The sequence below is a fragment of the Hippocampus bargibanti genome, linkage group LG04 (genome assembly GCF_051943395.1).
Source record: "Hippocampus bargibanti isolate YZ-2025 linkage group LG04, ASM5194339v1, whole genome shotgun sequence".
Taxonomy (NCBI): Eukaryota; Metazoa; Chordata; class Actinopteri; order Syngnathiformes; family Syngnathidae; genus Hippocampus; species Hippocampus bargibanti.
In genome coordinates this window covers 31,005,093-31,027,049 of record NC_142737.1, presented here as the reverse complement: position 1 = coordinate 31,027,049, position 21,957 = coordinate 31,005,093, and the positions used below count along the sequence as shown (strand labels likewise).

Genomic DNA, 21,957 nt, shown 5'->3' with positions numbered 1-21,957 from the left:
AATGCTGCTGCACGGGTGACAACGCTGAACACTGTCCAGTTAGATGACACACCAGTCCCGATTGGGAAGAAGACAGTCTTAAAGCAGAATACTGTTACTGTGCCGAATGAACTCCTTTCAGAGATCAAAGAGATGAGGTCAGAGATGATGCTGTTAAAAGAGCTGCGTGCAGAAGTGTCCCAGATCAAAGAGACTATTCAGAAACCAACAGCCACTTCTCAGCCCACCAGCGGAGGACCTGAACGCCTGCCTGACCACTACCCTGAACAGGTCGCCTTCACTCCACCTTCACAATATCAGGTAGATCCACCAACCAGGCACTACTACACCCAGCACTCCCCATCAGCTCTTCGGCAGTACCACCCAGCACCAGGCCCCAGGCCGATGAGGGGGGCAGCACAGTTCCAGAAGCGGTTCGCCCCTCAGCAGTACTACATGCCCCGTCGCCCTCCGCCCAGGTGTTATTCTTGTATTCAGACAGGTGAAGAATATTGTCAGCACTGTTTTAAATGTGGAAGTAGTGAACATTTCAGAGCAGGCTGCAAAGCACAGAACTCAGCTAGGAACCATGCTTTAAACTAGAAAGGGTTACCCCAATGGGACATGGTGTGACCACAGAGACGGAAAGGTCCCAGTGTTACAGTGGTGCTATGAAAATGGAATGTAAGCGCCACACATGTGGCCCCGTTCAGAAGAGACATAAGCAGTCATTTGTCGAGCGTACAGATAAGAAACAGTGTGGCAAATTACCTCCGGTCAGGGAGTTAGTGGGAAAGAAATGTCTGATTCGGTGCTTTTTGGGTAACAAAAGGGTTGAAGCACTCTGGGACTCGGGGTCCCAGGTGTGTGCTGTAGATGAGTTATTGAAACAAACAAACTTACCTGACGTGTCATTGAAAAATGTGAATGAGCTTATTGACCCTGATAACACTCTCAATATTGTGGCAGCGAATGGAACGGATATGCCTTATGTAGGATGGCTTGAGATACCATTTAAACTTGGTGCTAATGATCCAGGGCTACTTGTACCAGTATTAGTACTAAAAGGTGACCAGCAACAGTGTCCTATCATAGGGTTTAATGTCATTGAGCGTCTTGTGTTAGATAGCCTCTCTAATGAGTCACAAACAGGGGATACAGAAAAGCTCTTGAAGTCGGTTAGACTAGCTTTTCCCCACCTTAAGCGCAATAAAGCTGCCACTTTCATAAAAGCAGTTAGTCTGGGACAAGCACATGAGTACCGTGTAAAAACAACAAATGAGAGATTCACTATAGCCAGGCATAGCTCACTTATTATTCCATGCAAAGTACAGGCTAAGCCCTTTATGGAAGATGTTACATTGGTTTTTGAGCCAAGTGAAAACCCACAGTGGCCAGATGGCCTCGAGCTTTGTGACTCGTTGGTCTCAGTAAAGGCAGGTTCCATCCCTAGGATAGTTGTTAGTGTCCAGAACCCTACTAATCATGATATTAGGTTTCCAGTAAAGGCTATTATTGGTACAGTGCAGTTAGTAGGGTCTGTCTACCCAGCTAACATATTTAAAAGGGACCTTCCTTCAGCGGTTGTCAATGAGGTCCATGTCCAGAATACCACCATCGCTCTCAGTGAGCAGTGGGACCCCCCAATTGACCTTTCTCATTTTGAGAGAGGAATCGGCATCATTTTCAAAATCGGACGACGACATAGGGTGTGTGGAAAACCTACAAATGGACATTTTGTTGAAAGACACTGAGCCCGTTTCAAATACATATATGTCTGTCCCAAAGCCAATGTACAGAGAGGTGAAAGACTATTTACAGGACTTGATAGCGCAGGGGTGGGTGGAAAAGTCCACTTCCTCCTACTCATCCCCTGTCATCTGTGTCAGGAAAAAAGATGGTACACTGCGCTTATGTATTGATTACAGAGAGCTGAATCGGAAAACACACCCTGACCGGCACCCCATCCCACGGGTACAGGACGTGGTGGATAGCCTTGGGGGTAACACCATCTTCTCGCTGCTGGACCAAGGCAAAGCATACCACCAGGGGTTCATGTCCAAAGGGAGCCGACACCTGACCGCTTTCGTGACCCCTTGGGGCCTTTATGAATGGATTCAAATCCGTTTGGACTCATGAATGCACCAGCAGCGTTCCAGCGTTGTATGGAACAATGTCTGGAGGGGTTACGGGACGAAATATGTGTCCCCTATCTTGATGACATTCTTGTTTTCAGCGGGACATTTGACAACCACGTTGAGGACGTCAGACGAGTGTTGCAACGTCTCAGGGAAAATGGAATAAAACTCAAAGCCCGAAAGTGTGACCTCTTCAAGCCGGAAGTGAGGTACCTCGGCATGATTGTCTCTGCTGAGGGGAGCCGAATGGACCCGGCAGATACAGCAGCAGTGCGTGCCCTGAAAAACAAGCAGCCAGGCACTGTCGGTGAGCTTTGAGCCATTTTGGGACTATTAAGCTATTATAGGCAATACATCAAAGATTTCTCTTGTATCGCTAGTCCCTTGTATGCTTTGATTAAAGCCCCTCTGAATGTTGAGACTCAGCAGCATCAAAGAAAAAAATGGAAAGTGAGACATAACAGTGTGTCTTCCAACACACATATTGAGTGGAGTGATGAGCATCAGTCAGTGTTAGAGCAGCTAATAGACTGTTTAGTTCAACCACCAGTTTTAGGTTTTCCTGACTTCGCGCATCCTTTCATTTTGCATACAGATGCCTCTAACCGGGGTTTAGGTGCTGTGTTGTACCAAAGACAAAATGGCAAACTTCCCGTGATAGCCTATGGCTCTCGGACATTAACTGCAGCTGAGAAGAATTATAACTTACACTCGGGCAAGTTGGAATTTTTGGCGCTTAAGTGGGCGATCACAGACAAGTTTCGTGATTATTTGTACTATGCACCATTCTTCACTGTGTATAGTGACAATAATCCACTCACTTATGTACTGTCGACTGCTAAGTTAAATGCAACTGGGTGCAGGTGGGTCGCAGAACTTTCTGATTTTAATTTTACTGTTAAATATCGTCCCGGTAAGGAAAATGTTGATGCAGACAGTTTATCTAGGATGCCCCTTGATATGGTAACATATATGGAAGGATGTACAAAAGAAATGTCATATGATGCTGTGAGTGCTGCCGTACAAGCGGTTGACCAACAGAACGAGTCTAGTGCAGCTTGGTCTATGGTAATCTCAGCTACGTGTGCCGAGGTGTCACTAAACACACCGATAGCCCCATTGACTGTTGGACAGATCAAGCTAGATCAAGAGACTGACCCCATTATAGGACATATTATTAGATACAAACTGGCGGAGACGAAACCGCTAGGTACTGAACTAAGAAAGCATTGTCCTAAAGTTGTTTGTCTTGTGAGGGAATGGGACAAGCTACACTTTAATGACAGAGGTGTTTTGTACAGAAAAACGGCAAACAGAACCCAACTACTGCTTCCTGAAAAACACAAGGTGACAGTGTTAAAAGAGCTGCATGATGAAATGGGCCACCATGGTGTGGAAAGGACTCTTTCCCTTGTAAGGGATCGTTTTTACTGGCCCTTTATGCAAAAAGAAATAGAGGACTATGTACTGAGAGAGTGTGTGTGCCTAAAACACAAAAAGCCCAACCGTGAGACCAGAGCCCCTCTCACTAATATTGTGACTACTCAGCCTTTTGAACTTGTCTCCGTTGACTTTTTGCATCTTGACAAATGTAAGGGTGGTTATGAATACGTGCTTGTGCTAGTAGACCATTTTACACGTTTCGCTCAAGTTTATGCTACAACGTCCAAATCTGGCAAAACAGCGGCAAACAAAATCTTTAATGACTATGCTTTAAAGTTTGGGTTCCCCCTTCGAATTCACCATGATCAGGGTGGTGAATTTGAAAATAAACTTTTTGCTCAACTGAAGGAATATTGTGGGGTTCAAGGACAACCCCCTACCATCCACAGGGAAATGGACAGGTTGAACGATTTAATCGAACACTGATCCAGATGTTAAAGACACTGACAGAGAAACAAAAGAGTAACTGGAAAGACTCACTAAACAAACTCGTTTATGCTTACAACTGTACCAAAAGTGAGGTGACAGGGTTTTCACCTTTTTACTTACTTTATGGACGTTCACCACGTTTGCCAGTTGATATGTTGTTTAGTTTGAATCCAGACTCTAACCAGGGTGACACCAACCAGAAGGACTATGTGAAGAAGTGGAAACAGGGCATGGAGGAAGCGTATGCGATCACGCAAGAAAATAACAACAAAGCTGCTGCCAGGAGTAAGAGACTATATGACAGTAAACTAAAGTATTCTACCCTGTTGCCCGGTGATCGTGTTCTGGTTCGAAACTTAACCCCACGCGGAGGTTCAGGCAAACTGAGAAACCACTGGGAGGATGTTGTTCATACAGTGGTTCGTCAAGTCAGCCAAGACATTCCAGTTTATGAGCTGAAACCTGAGAGGGGGAAGGGCAGATCTAGGATACTCCACCGCAATCTCTTGCTGCCATGTGATCATTTGCCATTAGAGACTTCACTACAGTCCCAGTCCAAGGAAAAGTCCACTCGGCAACGACCGAACAAGATGCCGGAAATGGATCCGGAAGAGGATGATGAGGAGGATGAGTATTATCCAGTGTTGCATCGCCAGAGCACCCGACCAGACTCACCAGAACTGCGGGACGTGAGCTTTGTGGAGACAACCCACCATGATGACAATCAACTGGGGAATGAACTGCCCGGGACAGAGCCGGGAGCTGCGGAAGTTGACCAATCTCAGGAGGGCAACATTGGTCCGGAAAATGATCCACCTGTGACAATGTGTCCCCCTTTTCCCCAGCCAACCCCCAGTAATCCTGATATTGGGGGAAATCAACGGCCACGACGAGAACATAGGAGACCCAAGGTATTCACGTATGATCGCCTTGGTTCGCCATCTTGTTACAATGTAGGGACAGTATCATATCATGGTGAACAGACAATGCCTTGGATGTATGGCGCACACCCCTATTATGCCACGAAATACTACAGAAATGGTTAATCGACACTTCTGTTTAATAGAACAGTGAGATGGAAACAAGAAGACCCCGATGAGCCCTGTATAAGTAAAACGGAATGCATGAAAAGAGTTCCAGTCTGTGAATTGTTGATTGTTATAATGTAAACAGAATGTATGAAAAGAGTTCCAGTCTGTAAACTGTTCATTATTATAGTTCATATTTGGATGCAGTTCATAATACTGTGCGTCATTGTTTTGGGCACGTCGTCCAGCGCATTTATGTATTTACTAGTACATATGTTGGGGACAACATCTATTTTGAGGGGGAGTATGCGACAGGTTGTAAATTATCTTATTTCCTATTTTGGTTACATTCGCGTAGTTCTATTGGTTTACAAATGATATATATCGAAAATGTTTATTTAAACATGCAACGCCTGCTTCGGTTAGTGTTTCGTGTCGGACCGATTTAGATCGTTGGACCGGAAATTGTTGTGCGCATACGTTTGCATTAGATCGGGGCATTCGAAGTAAACCACTGTTGAGTCAAGACGTATCACATTGCTTGTCTTGTGATTTTTTTCTGGATCCCACAACACCGTATCTCCCTTACTATAGTGGAGAGCGCAACACGGGCAACTTTATGGCAGGGCAGGCAACTTTTCAGAGTTCTCTGCCCTGGTGTCCGGTAACTTTTTGTCATGAGTTTCAGACACCGGTTAGAGGACAACCGACGTCACTTTTTTGTTTTTTAACTGACACCAGAAAAACGTTTTATAGCATCTAAAATACCCAAAACATGCAGTATGATATTTTTAGTCAAATGCAAACACCAACAAAAATGACTTAAAGTGCCCAAAATCTGCAAAAAATTGAGCTGCGAACTGGGCATTTTCAGAAAGTCCCGCCGCCAGTTCGTGACGTCACGCCAAGACGTCTTGCATTGCTTGTGAATCAAAACAATGGCTTCAGATTCGGAGAATATGCTTTTTTTTTGTTACACATCCAGTTATGAATAGGATTCAAATAGTCCTGATGAGCAAAGCATACATGTTTGCAATCGATTAAAGAATTTATTTGGCCCATTTTGAGGCAACATTGGGGGACAATCTCTTACAAAAAAAGAAGCACAAAATGGCGACATCCTGTGGCCACCTCCGTTTCCACAGGCTGACAAATTCTTAAATGGCGCTTGGACCCCCTCTGGCGGCTTTTGGGTGTAACACAAGGTTTTCAAAAAAACAGTACAGCAAAATGCATTGACGTGATGGAAGGACAATGCGACAATGCGTCCTTTTCACGGTCAGTGAGTGGTCCTTTCGTGATGTCACGTACAGACTCGTCACCAACTCAAAAACAAGACTTCCTGAATATTCAGCACAAGTCTTAAAACGTAAAATATAGCTATATGCGGTGGCATCTTATAAAAATACGCTCAGTAGAAGTCATTTGAAGTGATTTTACAAATTATGGACACAACTTGTCCGGGGACGTCGGTTGTCCTTTAAGACATACCAGACTAATTCATCTTCCAATCCACTTTAATCTCACAAGGGTCGGGAAGGGGGGGCTGGGGTGCTGGAGCCTATCCCAGCTGTCTTTGGGCAGTAGACGGGAGACACCCGGAACCGGTTGCCTACCAATCACAGTTTCATCCAACTCAACATACCAATTAGTTATGACATGCCCACTTGGCCATCACTGGCTAGAGATGATCACATTACATTGCTTGTCCAATCAGTACTGTGGGAAATTTAGTCCGGTCAGTAGTCAATGTGTGACTATCGTACTGGTACATTGTGTGATTTAAAAAAAATGTTTTAATGTAGGCTATGTCAAGCAAAAGAAATAGGCATCAGACAAATATGTTCCACATGGATTCTCACGCATCATGGATTTCTTCAGGTATGCATTTGGGAAATTAAAAAAGGGGGCCAGTTGGCACACCTCTGTTTGAAGAAGGGGCCACATTCTAAAATTGACAGGCCCGATTGAACTATATTGCCAAAGTATACAAAACTGATTGAAATAAACCAAAATACATTCACTGGAGCATGATACTTCTGTGACTAACATCTATTATATCAACAACTTTAATTCAAGTAAAAAAATGGAGTGATTCATAGAATAAACATACATTTTCTATTTTCTTTAGTTACTGCACAATCAATCCTGTGCTATTTTGATATTCGATGGTATTACAGAGAAGACAAAGACTACCGAGCTAGCTACCTATTTGCTATCTCGCTAGGTAGCTATTAGCTATAGGGCTATATATTAGCTGTCCTTGAGAGTTTTGAGGGGCGCTTGTAGATGCAATGTAGTATTATTATTGATGAAAATGTTTCTTCGACCGTCATCTGTACTTCTTTGAAGGTGTCGGACGTTTCGCTTCTTATCCAAGATGCTTCTTCAGCGAACTAAAGTTTAGCTGGTAGTTTCGGCCCTATAGATATCCCTACTGTTCAGAAGTAGCGGTGCCGGACTCTGCTATGATTGGTCCCTGCTCTCAGGTTGGGGGGAGAAGAGGACTACTTCCTGCGGCTCCACTGATTACTTCTATTGTGAAGACTGACGACTGGCCTGATTGCCCTATTTGCTCTGGTATCATCTCATCAGCATAACTAAGCCTATGTTGCCTAAGCAGTCTATTGTACGAACGATACAAATTGAACCTCACATCACTATGTCAGTTTAGTGAAGGATTCTGCTGTTTTATGAAAATGGCTTCTATTACTCCCCCTTCAAACCATCTATTTTCTTTTGCTAAGTTTTTAACCTCATTGTCATCAAATGAGTGGTTGCTAGCTTTTAGGTGCATATGAACTGCCGATTGTAAAGAGCAATAGATTGGGGAGACTAAACAAATTCTCAAAAAAAGACTATCAACATCGCAGGGATAATACGAGTAGGCCTCAATCGGCAGTACATATGCACCTAGCAACCACTCTTTTTGAAGCATAACTTAGAAAAGGCCACTTTTAAATTAGTTGACTTAAAGAACCACCTCAGATTCAATCTTAGATGTAGACAGAGCCGGTTGATTCCAAAATGCTTGAAGCAAGCACCCCTGGAACCCGGATACTTAGCCGATAAAATGCAACAAAATTATACTAGGAAAATACTAAATTTGCGAATTAGGAGACTTAACATAGAGATAAAAAACAAACAGTCAGAAATAGAAACTTATTAGCAATCATTACAAACTTAACTTAACCACAATATCTATCAGGAAGTGTGTGAATTTTCTAAATCCGGATACATGAGGCACCACAGCAAAACCAAAGAGAGACAAAAGGGTAAATTTCAAAAATTACTTTAACCGAAACAATCACAGCTACTGGTAAACATGGGAAAAATTAGGTATGAGCAGATTTCAAGACAGAATTAGATCAAAAATGTGTCAGACAGATATCTCTCAGAGACAGAAAAGGCTATACTAACCAAAGGTTTAAATTTCTCAGTAACTCCTAAAACGATACCTACAATAGACTACATCACAGCTACTGAATCGGCTATTAAAAATAACAAACTTTCCTATGCAGAGGCAAATTATCTACGCATTAGAATATCAGCCCTTCTTAGAAGTACCAAACCACCTCCTGTATATGAATGCAATGTTTTTTTTCAACAATGTGTATTGTTTTGTCTGCTGAAGCGTGATGATTTTGAAAATTACTGGACATGCCATACTGTATTAAAGATCCCCCAGTCACGTAACCGGCTTCCGTGTTTTGACCTGTCATACGCGAGCACAATAAAAAAAAAAAATCGTAGCAGAGCTCACGTCTTTCATTACTGCTGCAATAGTGTCTGAAACATACTGTAATGCCCCTCAGCATGGCAAATGTTGCGCACAGTCGCTGCTATAGCGGGTCGGTCTTTTTAATAACAAAACGTAGCAGCTATCACATACAGATACAAACAGGAGCTGTTGTTACGCCACAGCTCAGTCATTCTATTCAGGCACTCTCTCGAACCCCGTTGTTGGGTCCTCCCAAGCCGCAGTCACGTGACCAGCTTCCGTGTTTTGACCTGTCTTACCGAGTACAATAAAAAAAGCATAGCAGAGCTTATATACAGTACTGTTGACAACAATTTCAAGCATGGGGAAATGTAAGAATTGTTATATCCGAACAACGTACAAGGCAATCGTGGCTGTGGAGGACAATCCAACAAGCAAGTCCTTCATCGCGAAAGAGTTCGACGTGAAGCAGAATACTTCATCAACGTAAGCAATGTTAACGTTGCAGTTTTTGTTTTCCATCCATGTATTTAATTGTGTTTCATTCTGATATATTTATCGCCTAAAACAATTACTGTTTTTCATGTTTGTACATGCTGGCGTTCGTGGTTTCGTGTGAAAAGAACAATGTGAGGATTTTGCATTGGTTGCATTTTTGAAAGGAAATAGTCATTTAAAAAGTGTAAAGATGTTTTTATTTTATGAATGAGTTTATTTTTCACTTCACTACTATACAAAAAGCATGCTAGATACGCAATCCATGAATCCAATGATAAAATTACATGCCATGTCAAAGATCCGCATTTTACATATTGCCCCCACGCCCCCTTTTAATGCAGTTCGGCGCAGGAAGGATATATCGATAGTACGGTTATATCGACATTTTTTCCGACTCCCGAGAATATCGATATAACGAGACTACTCTATCTATGGCCTGCCAAAAATACATAAAGAAGGCTTCCCCCTCAGACCCATTGTTTGTAACATTGACCCCTCTACATACAATGTAGCCAAATATTGAAAAACTCTCTTAGCTCCGTTGGTTGGTAACATAAAATAATGTAGAGAACACCACAGGGTTTGTAGAGTATCAAAGACCTCATATTGGAACCTGAGGAAACATTGACATCTTACGATGTGACTTCACTCTTTACATCGGTCCCAACCCCAGCAGCAGTCTCAGTGGTGAGGACGATGCTGGTGGACGTTTCTCTGCATGAAAGAACCAAACTTAAACCGGACCACATCTGCCAATTATTGGAAATCTGCCTTAATACTACAGTGAGACCTCAATTTACGAACTTAATTGGTTCCCAGACAGAGTGTGCAAGGCGAAAAGTGTCTATCTCAAAAAAAGTTTTCCATAGGAAACCATTAAAATGGGAATAATCCGTTCCCGGGTTTCCATAAAATATACTTTAACTAAATAAGCCTTAAAACTACACACAACCTACCTCATCCTATGTATAATAAATGTGCTATTGTATTGTAATGAAATAAATACACTGCACTGTATAATAAAGTCACTTTATTTACATTTGTGATGGTCATTGATGGCTCTTAATTGACACCTGTTGCTTTCTGACTTGTAAGGTCTTACAAAAACTGAGGCATCACATTATCATTCATCATGTTGATGATTCTCATAGCCTTTTCTGGATGGAACTGTTCAATAAAAGCCTGCACATCAACATCTGAATGGCCTGCTTCTGGTTGTCCTCTTGAAGGCAAATCAAATTCTCTGTGTTGATGACCTCATTATGGTCAGCAACAAGCTCCTCGATGTCATCTGCATTCACTTCGAGTCCCGTAGGTGCTGGCAGAGATTTTATGACAACAAAAGGCGCGAGTCCGATGATTTCACGGACGCGGAATAAAACGCGACAAAAGAAGGCGGGCGGGGCGAATAAAATGGCACACCCCCGATTGGAAACCAGAAAGCAACAAACTTACGTGATCGCGTCTAACAATCAGCTCGTGCAAAGCAAACTGTTGGATTTGGCAGCACAAGACACAGCGATTCACTTACGTCGTAATCATGTCACTGGTGAGGTGACAGTGACTTGTTGAAATCCAATTGAAGTCTCGCGAGCGGTGGCCCGGCCCCAGCTGTCAACTCGCACGTGACAATTTAGCGTGACTATTGAAACGCTGTTCCGGTGTGTGTGAAAACACTAGCTATGATTGCCTTACCATGACACATGACCCTTTCAATCAAAATCACTTCTATCGCATCTTGACAGGGGTGCGTTCAAGTGTAGCAACACAAAACGTTGGCAAGTGTTTGTCCCTGCTCATTCAGTTAGACAATGCTTTCCAAACAGCCTCGCGTCATAAGAAGTTGTGCGCTATTCTTGAACCTGAACGCACCCCAAGTCTTGGATGACAAATAAACAGAGCAGAGTAGACGTGTACGGCTGGTAGTTTCTTCAATTTATTCATAGTAACGCACCCCATTTGAACTGAGGCTGAACACGAGCCTGTGGTGTTTATTTTCCGGTCCCATAATAGTAAAATTATCTGCAATAAGCTCCTTGGAGGCGATTTTTTAGCACCTGCATATATATATAATGTGTTCGTAAGTTGAGGTCTCACTGTATGTATTTTCAATTTAGGGAGAAATTTGTCAATGACCTGATTAATGACCTATCAAATCATGTCTGGACAGTAGGGATATATATATAGGGCCTAAACTACCAGTAAGAATTTAGTTTGCTCACAAAGTTTCTTGGATAAGAAGCGAAACGTCCGACACCTTCAAAGAAGTACAGATGACGGCTGAAGAAACCTTTTCATCGATGCACCACTCTTATACCTGTTAGATTGGCTGTTGGTGAAAACGTCTCTCCATAATCTATGTTTTCCACCTGGCTGTAGCCCTTAGCTACAAATCGTGCTTTGTATTTGTCTCTGACATCTACATCACGTTTGAAAGCATAGGTCACGGGTGTTAGTTTTCGAGGTGTGTCGTCCACTATGACCCTGTGTCTTCATCACACTGTCCATTGACTCGGTCTTCAATTTCTCAGTTGCTTCAAAACTCCGTAGCTTAATCTTGAAATCTGCAAACTTCATTTCATCATTTGAATGTGCCACATGTATTGCGAATGGCTTGAAACTTGCTGGTAGTCCTATTAATACCATGGCAACAAGTCCATCTCTCATAGTTTCACCCGCATTTCGGAGTGCTTTGATGGCGGTTTCGGCTTTGATGATATAGTCTGTAACACTTTCGTTGTTCCTCTTTTGAAGCGACCTGAGCGTGGTGTCCAGATTTATTATTCGTGGTTTTCCTTTCCCGGCATAATATTCTCTTAATATCTTCAAAGACTTTCTTCCATCATCAGGTGCATCCCTCATTATTAGTGAGAGGCTCTTGTCATCAAGCATATTTATCAATTTGGCGTACGCATTTGCATTTTTCTCTGCATCCGTAGCCATTTCGGAACTTGTCGCCGCCGGCTCTCCCAGCACGGTCTTCTTTTGTCCCAATAAATGAAAATGTCTGAGCCTTTTTGTTTTCCATATCTCATACTTCATTTCATCTCTGTCGAATGCCAGTCAAAGGGGCCTGCTTGCCGGTCGTCGATGCATCTTGACCGCTGTTATAGCGATAGCCTCGTTTGCTCACCGCTCTTTCAAGTCTGGATAAACTTCTGGCTTCACTTTATCTCCCAAACGTCTCCTAGGCCCATAACCTGTTGAGATCTTCAGCGCTTTCGCGATGCATTTGGGAGAATAAAGAGTCGAGATGGTCCTTCTTGTTTAGATCATACTAGTAGGATATTTATTTGTCGGAGCGCAGCGAGCAACCACATCTCTTTGCGTCGTACGAGATGTCAAACATACGCATATACTGACTTTGATCGTGATGTTGCGTTGTGGCTGGGTTGCCAGATCAGCTCACTATTACAGCATTTCACAAAATGAGGATACAATCCAACTTTATTCACACTGCCTGTTTTTAATGTTTTTAGAGTTGTATTCATGTACTAAATCTCCATATTGCAACCATCCGCCATGTCCGATGTCTATAATACAATGCACCATGCGTTCTGCAGTTTCCGGCGGATCATGGAAAAGCCTGAGATACTGTATCCTCTACCACGACTTTGGAACACACGAAACAAATGCAAGGTGATTATAGCTCGATATCGGTAAGGCAGGTTGGCAGACGATGAAAGTTAAAACCTCTGAAGGAAAACGAACAGTTTTCAATTGATGTTTAACTAAATTTGTTTATTTAGTTATTGTAACAGACGTGTGTCATATGTGGCGAAGATCATGTAGCAATATGCGTTAATTGTAATAGACTTGTGCCGGTGATGGCGCAGTGGAGTTACAAAGTTGCACCAGTGGCAGTCAAAATGCATAAATGGCGCGGCCCAGATGCATCTCTGTTTCTATATGTATTTAGTCAAGCAAGAAAAAATATTTTCTTCTGATGCTAGCCACTAGTGGTATTATATTCACCAGGTGAGCCCTTTCTTATTCACTATGGCAGGTGTCGGGAACCTATGGCTCGCGAGCCATATATGGCTCTTTTGATGATTGCATCTGGCTCGCCGATAAAACTAAATACATATTCTCGCTTTATTGTTCATTTTCTGTTTGGGCGGCAGTTCGCGGGAAGCGCAATTCTGACTGGATGAGCCGTTGATGTCGAAAAAGGTAAACGCCCACTTTTAAATCCCCTTTCCCCTTTTTGGAGAAAAAGTTCTGCCGTGATTCTAATTTGAAATGATACAATACCATAAATGAAACAGTTAAATGGCACTGGTCTGCCCCCATTACAATGCAGCACAGTGCCCCCTAGTGGTGGAAATAGTTAAAACTGCTCAAAAAGTTTTGGAGTACCCATTTTGAAATCGAACAGTGGAGAGATGTGATTACATCCATGTCCATCCTTTTTCTTTTGACTTGTTCAGGTACAATCTGTAAGTACATTTACACCATTATACATTTTACTGTTTGTTGTGCAAGTTATTTATAAGCCTACATCAATATGTCATAAGTTAAGCATTCCACGTGCTTACCATAGAATTGTTGAATGAGATAGACTCTAGCTAGCCCCCAACGGGACTGAACTTCACAAGCACAAGTTGGTTACTTTAAATACTGACTGAAAAGCAGATTTTCTTTCCCGAAAATTTACAAAGGACCCAGAGACCGTAACGCTTGCATCATACCAACTGGCTTGGAACATTGCACAGGCTAAAAAGCCATACAACGAAGGGGCGTTTATTAAGAAATGATTCAGTGACGCTGTTGAAATCTTGTCTCCTGAAAACGACAAACTAAAACAAATGGTAGCAGATGTCCAACTGTCCCATAACACTGTTGAACGCAGAATATCAGACATTAGCACCGCTATTGAATCACAGCTGCACTCTGATCTTCAAGCATGTGAGTATTTTAGTGTTGTATTGGATGAAAGTTGTGACATACAAGACAAGCCTCAGTTGGCAATATTTGCACGGTCTGTGACAAAGGATAGTGCGACCAAATAAGAACTCGTTGATATTGTGCCATTAAAAGATAGAACCTGTGGCGTAGATGTGAAGAAAACAATGATGGCTGCATTTGCGAAAGCAAATCTGCCCATACCGAAATTGACTGCAATAGCCACGGATGGAGCACCTGCCATGATTGGATCTGTGAACGGGCTTGTGGGGCAGTACAAACCTGACCAAACATTTCCTGAGTTCTGGAATTTCCACTGCATCATCCACAGGGAGCAACTCGTGTCTAAATCATTGAATTTAGAGAATGTCATGAAGCCTGTGATGGAAATCGTCAACTACATCCGCACTCATGCGCTTCACCACATACAATTCAAGAATCTCATCGCTGAGCTGGACCAACGGCCTCCAGGTGACCTGCCACTGCAGTGCACTCTGAGGTGGCTGTCAAAAGGGAAAGTACTCTGTAGCTTTTTTGAGCTGCTGATTGCCGTGAAACTGTTCATGGAAGAGAAAGACAAGGACTATCCCGTGCTCTCGGACAACGAGTGGATGATGGATCTGGCTTTTTTGGTCGACATGCTGTGTCATTTGGTCAAACTGAACCTTACCTGCAGGGTAAGTCGAAAATTCTGCCTGACTTGGTGCAAAGTGTTTTTGCGTTTGTCAACAAACTGAAGCTGTTCAGGGTGCATATTCAAAATGGAGATTTAACACCTTTTTCCACTCTGTTAAAAGCCAGCGGGCAAGTGACCAGCACCGCCCTGAATAAGCAAAGAGCCAGGTATGCAACACTGGTTGAAAACTTGCACAAAAACTTTGTAACCCGATTCCGTGATCTACATCTGAAAAGGGCGCAGATTACGTTCCATGTCGACCCGTTTAATGCGGAGACGGACTGTTTGAAAGCCCCGCTAGTCACAGATGAAGCTGCGGCTGAGTTAGAGATGATCGATCTTTGTGAGGACGATCAATTGAAACCTGCTTTAAGGGAAGGGACCATTGAGTTCTGGAAAGGCGTGCCAATGGAAAAGTACCACAATGTCAAACCGGCTGCACTTAAGATACTGTCAATGTTTGGGTGAACATACGTCTGTGAGTCTGTGTTTTCTACCCTAAAATATGTGAAATCAAAGCATCGATCGGTTCTGACTGACACTCATGCAAAAGAATTGCTTCGAGTGGCAAGAACAGAATGCAAGCCAGATTTAATGAGGATTGTCCAAGACAAAGAATGCCAGAAGTTGTGGACTTGGTTGAACTGAGTTTGTGGGGGTCAAGACTGTTGTTTGTTGCCTGTGGTTTTAGTACTCTAGGAGGCAATTTCCGATATATTTGTTGATTTTGTATTTAAAATGTGATACTTATAATAAATCTGTCTGAGCAGAGGTCTGTGTGTGAGGGATGGGGCGATGGGTTGTTCATGTGTGCCCATGTTTATCAAAGTCAGCGTTATTGTCAAATATGCTCATATGCATGACATACAGCACAGATCAGATGAAATTACTGTCCTCTCGGACCCAGCGTGCAAGGCACTTATAATGACTTGAACAAACATAATAAACACTAAAACGCAAATTTGCCGGGAGGGAGAAGAGCCGCTGCGTGTTCAAGCGTCGCCATCTTGATGTGGCTCTTTGCAGTAACATAGTAAAAAATGTGGCTCTTAGTCTCTGACTGGTTGACCACCCCTGAGCTCGAGAATAGGCCTGTTACATTAATGTAATTTTATATGTATAATTGGATGCTGTACAACATTCCTATTGTTTTTTTTTCTTTTTGTATGCAGTTTTACAAGAAAGACTTCCATAAAAATAGTAAATGGTGGATTCTCATCTTCGTGTTTTTTTATTGCAAGATTGTTAAGTACTCTGCCTACACACCAACTATTGGTTAGGGCAGAAGAGTAAAAACATTACCTATACGTCGAAAGCATAGTTGTGGATTGGATATACATTATATCACCTTCAAAACCAAAATGTCAGAGCCTGAGGAAATGTCTAACCTTGGAGGTCAGGTCAGTATGTGAATCCTCAAGTGCTAGCCAGTCATCAGCTTGCACGCACGCGCTCTTCCAAGTCAAATTCAAGCCAGGTTGCTGCAGCAGCACGGGCAAAGGCGGAGGCCGCTCGCAACAGAGCTGAATATGCTAAACTTATAATTGACATGGAAGTTGAACGAACCCGCATTGATGCAACATTGAATGCTCTTAAAGCAGAGAGTGAAGCAGAAGCTGCACTGGCTGCAGCAAAGATGCTTGAAGCAGCAGCAGAAAGTGAAAGTAGTATCAAAACAACGCATTGTTGACTACATTGATGCATACTTCAGCCCCCAAAATGATGATAAAGGTGATAACAAAGGGAAATCAGTATACCCTCCACAGCGCCATTATGAGGACATTTCACATAATAGCCCCAGCGTGTTGCAGCCTGTAGCCTCTCGTACAACCCAGCGTTCTGAGCAACCCCAGGCCACACGGCCTTCAGATCCCACGCACCACAGGGCAACAATGCAGCAAGCTCTCCATGTAAAGTCAGCAACAGGCTTACACCGAGGTCTACAGATGTTTCTGACTTTGCTGCCTTTCTCACTCGTCATGACCTTCTCACAACAGGGTTCAAGGTGTGTGACAATCGGCCTGAGAACTATATGTCATGGCGATCTGCCTTTTGCAATGCAATAGATGGCTTGGATCTCAAACCTCGTGAGGAGCAGGACTTACCAGGTGGCTAGATGGGGAGTCATTTCACCATGCCCAGCAGATCATGTCAACGATCCAGCGGCTGGACTCGACAGGCTATGGCAACGATTGGACAAGGCTTCTGGTTCTCCAGAAGTGATTGAAGCTTCACTCTTCAAACATCTTGACAATGTGCCTAAAATCTCTCCCAAGATAGCCGACGTCTTCAGGTGCTTGCAGACCTTCTTCTGGAGGAGGAAGCTGCAAAGAATGAAGGTTACCTACCTCGCCTCAGTTTCCTCGACTCATCTAGGGGCATAAATTAAATTGTTGAGAAGCTTGTTGTTGTTCACATGCTTACCATAGACTTGTTGAATGAGCTAGAGACGTTAAGATTACGTTAGCATAAATATACTTCTGCGAGAGACAGCAGAAAGCAAGTGTACAAGCTAATGAGCAGTGTGCAGGCTAGCTAGCAGTAGCTTCGCCTATGGACCCGGCAAGTTGAGTTTCAATCTGATCGTTTGGCTGGATTTTTTTTTCAACAATGATGAGGAACGGAACTATTCATATTGATGGTGAGTATTATCATAAGCGATTTTAAATAATATATTCTGACATTTTGTTGACATCGCGTGCGTGCGTGTTTGCGTGTGTTCATGTGCATGTGTGTACGTGCGTGGGAATGTGTGTGCGTGGCTCTCACTGAAAAACATTTCTAAATATGTCACTTTTATGGGTCTCTTAGTCGAAAAGGTTCCCCGACCCCTGCGCTATGGTAATGGACAGGCTAAACGACCAAGTTGGACAGGAATACATATGGACAATGATGTCTGCAGATGACATTGTGATCTGTAGCGAGAGCAAGGACGATTGAGAAACTAGAGAGGTGGAGGTTCGCCCGGAGCAATATAAAGTACATGTGTGTGAATGAGAGGGACGCAAGTACAAAAGTGAAGTTACAGGGAGAAGAAATAAAGAAGGTGGAGGATTTTACGCACTTGTGGTCAACTGTCCAGAGCAATGGAGAGTGTTAAAAAGATGTGAAGACGCAGGCTGAAACGGCTGGAGAAAATGTCAGGGATGATCGATGAGTTTCAGCTAAAGCTAGGATGAAAGGAAAGGTGTATAAAACGGTGGTGAGACCAGCCATGATGTTTGGACTGGAGACAGTGCCACTGAAGAAAAGACAGGAAGCAGAGCTGGACGTAGCAGATCTTAAGATGTTGAGGTTTTCTATTGGATTGGATTTGCCTTTATTAGTCTCGCAGTGGAGAAATTTACATTACACAGCAGCAGAGTTATGAAAGGAATGCCACTCTCGTGGTGCCATCTTGAAGTCAAAAGAACAAGAAAAAACTAAATAACAAATAATATGACAACACAAATGTTAAAACACAAATTGGGAGTGAACAGGTTGGATAGGGTCAGTTGTTAGGGTCATTTATTGATGTAGGAGGAATCAAAAGTAAGAACAAAAAGATTCTTGAATCTTTGGTACGGCACAATATGGGCACCAGCCCGTACGGGCCTGCGCGCCTTGCTCCCTCAGGATAGTGGGTGGGGGGCACGTAGCTGATTGGGAGAGCTTTTATTAAGACTGGCGGATGTGAGGTCATTTACGGGCTGTATAATGAAATGGAGGTTTGTGAAAATAAAATGTTTACAATGTGTTCGGAGCGAATTGCCCCAACACAGAAATTAGTAAATCAGAGGAACAACTCATATTAGAGATTTTGTAGAGAAAGTCAGAGAGGCCGGACTGAATGGTTTGAACATGCACAGAGGAGAGAGAGTGAATATATTGGGAGAAGGAGGCTGAGATGAAGATCAGATGTTGTGAAATACGACATGAAGGTAGCTGGTGTGAAAGAAGAAGATGCACAAAACAGCGTTAGATGGAAACCACTGTTTCACCGTTGCGACCGCTGAAGGAAAAATTTGCGAGGAAAAGAAGTATTACGTCTGTGTAAGCTCTAAGTCGTACAGGAGTGGTCCATCGATGAAAAGGTTTCTTCAGCCGTCATTTGTACTTCTTTGAAGGTGTCGGACGTTTCGCTTCTTATCCAAGAAACTTCGTCAGCAAACTGCCTCAGTTTGCTGACGAAGATCGGGGCTGGGGTCAAAGAATTACCGATGACGGCTGAACAAACCTTTTCATAGAAAAGAAGTATTGTACGAATAAAGAAAAAGTTGTCCTTTCCTTTACTCCACAAACATTTGCAAAACAAAAATCACTTAGTGAGGATGGTGAATATACATTTCAATAGTTTTTGCAAAATGTTTGCTGCCCAACATGAGCCTCCAAAGCAAGACAGTCAGACATTCAATCGGTGGTTAGGGAGCAATCGATCTCAAACTTCACGCATGCACGCACTGTTTAAGTGCAAAATTTTGTTGATTATGTTTGATCTTAACTTATTTTTTATTGGTATTTGCAGTGTCTGAAACTCATGACAAAACGTTACCGGACACCAGGGCAGACAACTCCGAAAAGTTGCCTGCCCGGCCATAAAGTTGCCTGCCCCATTTTTCACAACTTGAAACACAATAAGACGACTAATTGCAAAAAAAAACATTGTTGCGAAGTATTAAGGATTGTTTTTATTAAGGATGTACCTACCACAAATGCTCCCTTGCTTAATTTATCGTAAACATCCCTTGCTGATGATTTTGCTCCAGTTGGTCGTTTGCCCATACACTGTTTGTCATTTTGCACAATGCAATGTTTGCCTTGCATTGTCTGCTACAACCGACGTGAATTCGTCTTTCCACAATGCTTTTAATGTACGTTCAATTTCTAAGCGCCTTTCAAAACTCTCAAGTACACTTTACAGTCACAGGATAATGTACGTTTACGTTTTGTCGCGTTATAAATTTTGTTAGCTTCTTTTGAATCTTTCTTCTGGGGCTGAGGTTCTGTGCGTCTACTTTGGAAAATAACATGCAAATGCACGACCTTGTAACGCTCGGGAAAGACGGAAGCAGAAAGCAGGCTTCTGATTGGCTGCCGTGCCAAGTATGCAAATTGCCAAACGAACCGAAATTCAGACATTTCCAAACCGAATGAAGATTTTGAAATTGGAATAATTTATTCTGATTTCAAAATCTTCATTCAAATGTTTGCTTTATTAAATAAAGCAAACGTTTGATTTGAAAAAAAAAAGTATTTTTTTCTTGACGTTGTCGGCCACCCGGGCTGAGACGTTTTGTAAGTTGTACGGCCGACGAAAAGTTGGACGGTGCGGGCGTCCGGGCAGACGCAATTTCAAATGCTGGTATTTGGTGTATATATTCAAACTGGAATGGTCCTGGCAATGTGCAGATGGCTCACGAAGAGCTTCACTTCTTACATCCACAGGTACTGTACCTATGGAAGTGTAAATATTGTTAAGTATCGGAAAACAAAATATGTTCATGTACATATTGGTCTGAGGAACAGGACCACTGTCACCATATGGCCCCGAAAATTGTAATGGAAAAGCAACCACACGAGGCGAAATTAGTCTGTTTCAGGGCAGAACCGGTACAATGGAAAAGAGGCTGTGAAGGGTGATCTGACAGTCCTATTTTGCGACACACTGAATAACTGAAAGACACATTTTGAAGTTTCCAAATGGTCGGAGAGAAGCAAAGCTCGCTTGGAGCATATTTCTCAATGTACCCACTGTAATAAGACTGTTAGGGTGGCTTCAGAAGATTTTAGGTACGCATTAGCTGTCTCAATGGGAGAAGTCTCCGAGATACAATGTCATCCATCCAACAATGATTTGCATCCAACATATGGCAATAAAAAGTCCATATTGATCGGAGAGGATGCTCCCTGCCCTTTTATAAATTAATAGTTTATTAATGAGGGAGTTTAGACTCAATGATATGTTGATACGGGAGCGCATAAAATGTCGGGTAGTTTTTTTTTTTTTTTTTTTTTAAGGTGTCAGACGTTTCGCTTCTTATCCAAGATGCTTCTTCAGCGAACTAATGTCTTACTGGTAGTATCGGCCCTATATATATACACACAGTAAAGTCTCGTTATATCGATATTCAAGGGAATCCGAAAAAATATCGATATAACCGGGACTATCGATATATCCGACCCTGTTTGCATGTAATTTTCTCAGTGCGTGCATAGAAATAGCATCGATATAACCGGGACTATCGATATATCCGATATCGATATAACGAGACTTTACTGTATATCCCTAATATCCAGACATGGCGGCGCCGGACACTGCTATGATAGGTCCCTACTCTTAGGTTGGAGGGAGCAGAGGACCACTCCCAGAAGCCCTTCCTACATTCCTGACTAACGACTGGCCTGATTGCCCCACTCCCTCCGGTATCACCTCATCAGCATTACTAATGTGGCCTAACCTATGTTGCCTAAGCAGGCTATTATACAAACGATCCAAATTGAACCTTACCCCACCATATCGGTTTAATGAAGGATTTAGCTTTTTTATGAAAATTGCTTCTTTTACTCCCCTTTCAAACCATCTATGTTCTTTTGCTAAGATTTTAACCTCATTGTCATCAAATGAGTGGTTGCTAGCTTTTAGGTGCATATGTACTGCCGATTGAGGCCCACTAGTATTATCCCTGCAATGTTGATAAAGTCTTTTTTGAGAATTTGGTTAGTCTCTTTACAATTTTCATTCTTACAATGTATGGAATAAACTACATGACTTTGTTTTTCATTTGGAAGCCTACCTTTTGGATGCACTAATTTTTGCCTTAAAGTGTTTATCGGTTTGAAATAAGAAGGAATTTTGTGTTGCTAAAGTACTCTTTGTAGTTTTTCAGAAACTCCTGCAACGTAAGGTACTGCTACTCTTCTCCTTTTTGTATCTTCAGAATTTTTGGTTTCATTCCCTATTCTTTCTTTCTGACATTTGTTAAACGACCACTGAGGGTACCCATAGTTCGTGAGTGCTCTCATGATATGTTTTGACTCTTTTTCTCTGCCTTCGACGCTTGTAGGTATTAGTCTAGCCCTAGGCTGGAGGGTTCTGATAACTCCTAGTTTGTGTTGTAGAGGATGGTTTGAAAAGTAAGTATTGGTCAGTGTGTGTAACCT

General features: G+C 42.6%; 1 protein-coding gene across 5 annotated transcripts in view; it reads right to left on the bottom strand.

Annotated features, from left to right (window-relative positions):
• gtf2h2 (general transcription factor IIH, polypeptide 2) overlaps positions 1-21,957 on the bottom strand; it is an 88,540-nt gene that overhangs the window by 13,557 nt on the left and 53,026 nt on the right. For 2 of the 5 annotated variants that reach the window (XR_016114779.1, XR_016114780.1), the window contains one exon: positions 16,923-17,141. The exons of 2 other annotated variants lie outside the window; for them this stretch is intronic. Coding sequence is in view for 1 of the 3 variants with exons in the window: in XM_088995119.1 (XP_088851245.1) it covers positions 20,223-20,250 (28 nt within the window). In the remaining 2 variants the exon portion in view is untranslated. Of the gene's footprint in view, positions 1-16,922; positions 17,142-17,171; positions 20,251-21,957 lie in introns of those variants that run through there. One more of the 5 variants, XM_088995119.1, reaches the window with a different exon arrangement.